Source organism: Hibiscus syriacus, unplaced genomic scaffold, assembly GCF_006381635.1.
Source record: "Hibiscus syriacus cultivar Baekdansim isolate YM2019G1 unplaced genomic scaffold, ASM638163v2 tig00111458_pilon, whole genome shotgun sequence".
NCBI lineage: Eukaryota > Viridiplantae > Streptophyta > Magnoliopsida > Malvales > Malvaceae > Hibiscus > Hibiscus syriacus.
Window position 1 is genome coordinate 6671 of NW_024063097.1, and position 6077 is coordinate 12747.

Below are 6077 nucleotides of genomic sequence, written 5' to 3' on the forward strand. Positions count from 1 at the left end.
ACCAGCCCCCATGTGCCTTGCATGTGGTATCATTTAGGCGCCAAGATGAAGAGCCTTCTCCCTATTCAGCCAAGCAACATCTCCCATCCAATTTGGCGCCAATATGAAGAGAAACAAGAGCTATTCGGCCAAGGGTTATTACCCTCCATTTAAACTGAAGCATCATCTCCATTTGTAATTAAATTATGTCTCTATAGGAAGACACAAGGCTGGTCGAATCCCCTTGTAACCATTCAGCCATGCCTCTCCATTTCCTATAAATAGGAAAGCATATTTCATTTGTAAAGCAGGCCTTTTGATTGATATAAGTGAGATTATTCTCTTCCTTAAGTCCTGGTGACTTTTATCGACTTATCAAGTATTTTATACTTGTGGCGTCAACCCCTTTTCACCTTGATACTTCTGGTTCCTAGTTCTTATAACTAGTGGGTCAAAGTCCTTAACACCACCCCTTGAAGCAATATAAAGTCTAGGTCTTTGCTCTCTATAGCATTGGTTCTTCTTTGAGACTTCTTCAAGATACTATCCTCACTTCCATCCCTTTGTTTCATCACCATAACCATAGCCATATCAACCATCTTCCGCTTCCATCATTTATTATTTAAATAGCCTACCTATTTCACCCATACGTTTACCACCTTAACCATCTCTTTGAGCCATTCACTTGTGCAAGTTGTTTGCTTCCTTCCTAGATCCACAATCAATTTGTTAAGGTACAAATGCCTTACATCAAGAGATTGCCTTCCCGTTGGAGGATGAGCTAATCTTAATATTTTCTTTTCGAATTAAAGGATTTTCCCTAACAAATAATTCGAAGCAAATTAATTAAACTTAAAAAATTGGTCATTTTCTAATTTTATATTCGATTTATATTTTTCACTACCACGACAATATATAAGCGACTAAGTACCAATTTTTTGCGTTGTGGGGGTATTTATCCTTCCTCACACGTAATCGACTTTCGAACTCTTAAAAATGAATTTTTGGATGACGCAGACCAATTTTTGTCTTAAAAAACGATTTTCCTTAAAATTGTTTTAAAAGACGCTTTTAGGTATTCGACCTATCTAACCCAAAGGTCGATGGCGACTCCTATTCAATTTAATTCAAATTAATTCAAAATCGTCATTTTTTCAAAATAAAGTTATAATTATTTTTAAAATTAATTGTTTTAAAAAAAATGGTTATGACAAGAAGGATGAAGATGGTAACACTGCTTTGCATATTGCCACATCTACTAATCAGCCAGAGGCAAGCTTTATATGTATTCATTATTTGCTATAAATGATTTTGAAACACAATTATAGTTAATTAATTAAACTTTTTATATGATTACTCAGGCCGTTAAACTGTTGGCTAAGAATGTAAATGTGAGTGTCATGAACTCCAATGGTTTGACAGCTATGGACATATTTCACCTTCAAGGAACAATGCAGAACTCAGAGATCGGTAGCAGCCTAGGTAGAGCTAAAGCTAAAAAGGGATCCGATCTTACCACGAATTTGACTATAGGGGATTACTTGAGCAGGGAGTTAACTCTAATCGATAAACGTGACAAATATTTCGGAAACGATTCTCAAAATAAATCTACCGAGATTCGTACTATGGTTCTCTTTGTGGCGATCCTGATTGCAACAGCCACCTACCAGGCTGGCCTCAACCCTCCAGGTGGGTACTGGCAAGACGACTACAAACCTTCAGCAGCAAACAATGGTAGCGTTTCCAACCAAAACACCAATACCAACCTGGGGCAGGATCAAAGGCCACATCATGAAGGACAGATAATCATGAGCCTAACTTATCTTTTCCATTTCTTCTCTCTCAACAGTTGTGCCTTTTATTTGTCTGCATGGACCATTCTGGTTGTTATAATTGGTATCCCATATTCCACAACCCTTTACATATCTACATTGCTTCTGCTTCTTTCATATTACGCTTGGACCGTTGGTACCTTTCCATCTCAGTCGAACTCCCCGACTTTCAACGCGGCGAAGACTTTATACGTAGTCTTTATTTATGTATCTGCAGCAACAGCATATGGAATTCCGCTGATAGCTATTTTTCAACATGAAAGGCTTAAAAACCGGGTGGACTCAATAAGAGGAAACAGGGTAGTCGCCTAACTTAAAACATGAACAGCAAACCTATGTACTTGTTTTCTATGTCATATCAGTTGAAATCAGTATAAAAGTTGAGTGAAATGACTCAGCAAGCAAGAAAGAATTTACTAGTATAGTTTGTCAATGTCATTGCCTGGTTGAATGTTGTCATTGTCAAGCTAATATGACTTTTTTATTCAATTTTTTAATCATTTCAGTAAGCTAATGCAACATTTAATTCATTAGCCTACAAGCAACCTCCTCGTTATAAAACGACCAAATTCAGCCCCAGACGGAAGGTGCTCATCTTTTAGCTGAATTAACTAACAAACTCTAAAATAATTTTCTATTCTCAACACTCATCCTCAAGTTATGGCTGAAATTTGAGCCCAACTTGAAAATCAAGTATTCATGTCTCAAAGCTTTTATCATAACATCAGATAAGTAAAAACATATTCAATTTGAATAAGACCTTCTTTAATCTTGTCTTTTACAAAATGACAAACAATATTAATACGTTTGATTCTTTCATGGAAAACTAGATTTGCAGAAATCAGTAAAATTGACCTCGTAGTATGAACACCAAGCTCCCCTAACAACCCTTTTAACCAAAATAATAGCAGTAAGATGTTGCCTTGAATCTTGATTCAGTTTCAATATGAATTGTTTTTTCCGTTAATTATTTAACAAGTTTCATAATAACAGTAAACTTCTGCAAAATGTTATAGTGCTCATTTGCTTTCCTCCGTCTGATCCCGGTGTGACTTGATCAACAAGAATAAATCTTTGCACGTATTATGCCTAAATATGGACCCTCTTTCCACTTCCACTCCCACAACGTAGTTTCTATCCTTGATTAATTATAAAACCATGGATTCGAACCTGAACTCGACATTTACCGAAATGTCCAATCACAGGTGGAACTGGTACATTTATCCTACAAGTGTGTTCTGGAACATAAAAAGTAATCACTTGTCCTCATCTGCTCATTTGTTTAAGCCAATAAAACTGGAAACCAGGTGTTAATCAATCACCACCATACCATAAAACCATGGAAACCAGGTGTTAATCAGCAACATTATTTGACGTGCAATCGCCAAATGGAAAACAAGCAAGAAAAGCCACCAACCCAGTTTGCAAATAAAATACTATTGATAACCGTCGTTTTGCTATCAAAATAATTTTGGCTTCTTAATTAAATAGAAAGGAAAATATAGTATAGTGAAGCAGAGTCGATCCGCAGGGACTATGGTTTTTGTAATTTAGTAAAATTGTTTCTTGATTTTAAGAAAAGATAGAATTCCAGGTAAAGTTAAAAATGTATAATAAAATAAATAATTATAAAAAAGGAAAAATAATAAAATAATAAATAGTAATAGTAATAAATATAAAGGGGACTTTAAAAGTTTTTTTAAAATAAAAGATAAGAATTAAATAGAAGAAAATAATTAAATAAACAAATTAAAGAGATTGAGATAAAGAGAAACTTATTGTGAAAGCAGCTCAGACTTCAGCTTTGTCTCAAATTCCTCTGATCATCGAAACAAATTTTTACTTCAAGATTTACGTCTGCTTACAAGGACAATTCTTTGCTGCCAACTCGGATTATGTCATTTCAAAAATAACTGATTCCGATCTCAGTTTCCTCTTAGCAAACAATTTTGCTAAGTGTGTTCTCAGGAAGTCAAATATGCTTCAATAAGCAAATCCTTCTTCAAACGTTAACCATAACAATATCTAGACCAATGTCGAAAACGTTTTGATTTGAAAAGTATGCTCAGAAAACAGAGAGAAAAATCTGAAGCGATTTAAGTACCTTACAATTCTAACGTTTGGAATTGAGCCTTCGTTTCAGTCTTCGGCTTGAAAGAAAATTAGCTAAGTATGACCAAAGTCATACTTAGCAATTGTTGAAAACGAAATTTAAAGAAAAATAAAGGGGTATGCGAAAAATAGAGAGAAAACTAGAGAGGAAAAGAAGATTTTATTATCAGATGAGAGAGATGTGTTTCTAGGCTCACCCTTAGAGGGTATTTATAGCCTTCAAATTCATAAAAACAAGCTAAAACATCTTAAATCATAATTAAAACACTTAAAACTATTTAAACTAAAATACCTAAAACAAAGATAAAATATAAAAATAATATCCTAGAACTTAATTAAAATACTAAAACCTATTTAAACTAAAATACCTAAAACAAAGATAAAATATAAAAATAATATCCTAAAACTTAATTAAAATACTAAAACCTATTTAAACTAAAATACAAAGATAAAATATAATGTTTAAAATATTATCCTAAACTTGAGTTTAAATCAAATCCGAATTCCAGAAACGTGCTGCTAATCCATTCGTGCTTCTATTCCGAATTCACGTCCACTAATCCAGCTTCTATTCCGAAAATAAAAAAATTGCAGAATTCTATCCTTTTTGTGCAATTTCCAGAATCTGACGTCCTGCACAGAAAATGAATCAAAACGAACAATTAACCCACAAAAACCAATGATTAAAGAGTAATTTAAAAGCAAAATATTAACTAAATTAAGCAGTTATGAAATTATCCCTCACTTATTCAATGCTTGTCCTCAAGCATTCATCAATTAACATATCAAAATCATAAATTGTCATCTCAATTTCAACTTATTTCTCAAACTTCCAATCGAACTAAGTCCATGATATTTGTCGAATTCAAGTTACAATCAAGCAAAGATACAACAAAGAAAATTTAAAGTAAGCATGATATCACAATTAATTGCCAACTTCAATGAAACATGACTCGATACCTCACAAAGATTCACACATATCCGCTCAAAGTGTATGGGGTAAATGAAATCGCTCAAACCGAAACTAACTAAAATATTTCCGTAGGCTTGGAATCCAATCAAGTATCTACTACGAAAAAATAACATAATGCAATAATCAAGGGGTCTTTAAACAAGGTGTAACATGGCTTACGTTAGGGTATGGAAAAGGTCGAAAAGAAAGGTTTAAAATTCCAAAACTAGATATTAAAATAATTAAGAACAATCCACGAATTAACATGAAGCGCAATGAAGAACAAAACATGGAAAAAAGAATAGATGAAATACAATTGAAACGATTGATTTTTCCTTCCTTTTTTCGGACAAGGGTATGTTTTTTTCTGCTCTTCGAAACAGTGAACAACTTGTAAAACAAAGAAAGGGAAATTGGCTCAAATTTGGTTCACTAGTGGATATATAAACGTGTATGCTTTTTTGGGAAAAGTGGATTTATCATAGGTGCCCCTATCACATTACATTACGTTCAACATGTAGTCTCGATATGCATTGTGATTACAAGTTCTAGAATATCCTAATAAGTTCAGCACACACAAGTCAAACAATGAGCAAGAAAGAAAATGTATGCTCGTTAGGCCCAAATCTCACAAGAAAAGTTTATGTGCATTGAGTCATGTTCATCTCTATCGACAAAAGCATGAAATATCAATACTCAGGAAAAATTCACTAGCTATATCAATCACCAATCATGCAAATTAAATTCGATCAAAAACATGGTCATAATACAAAATGAAGCAAGAGTATAAAGCGAAATTCAAGACTAACAACCAACGATCTCAACATATCAACATTAGAATAACTCAATTTCAAACAATTAAACAAATCATGGAAAAATTTGACGACATGTTTTTCCTTCCCCCCACTTATTTCATTTTGTCCCAAAACGTATATCAAATTTAAAAACAAAGAGAAGGAAAAGGAATACTCCCCAATCTAGTGACGACCACGGCCACGTCGACACGAGTTGTTGTAGAGTATAATGTTTGATACTGCACTGTTCTATTCAAACTTTTTCTGCACAGTTCGAACCAAATCTATTTTTTTCTGTACTGCATTGTTCGAATCTGCTGTGTATTTTTCTACACTGTTTGAACCAAATCAGTTTTTTTTTTGCACTGTTCTGTTCGAATTTTTCTGCACAATTCGAACCAAGTTAGC

At 33.6% G+C, this 6077-nt stretch overlaps 1 protein-coding gene across 1 annotated transcript; it reads left to right on the forward strand.

Moving 5' to 3' along the window:
• Nucleotides 1-1179: 1179 nt before the first annotated feature.
• LOC120163488 lies at nucleotides 1180-2123 on the forward strand (the record flags this gene model as incomplete). Its single annotated transcript, XM_039173417.1, has 2 exons — nucleotides 1180-1251; nucleotides 1341-2123. Coding segments are annotated over 2 exons (855 nt in total), but the record flags the coding sequence as incomplete, so codon positions are not given.
• Between the last annotated feature and the right edge of the window lie 3954 nt (nucleotides 2124-6077).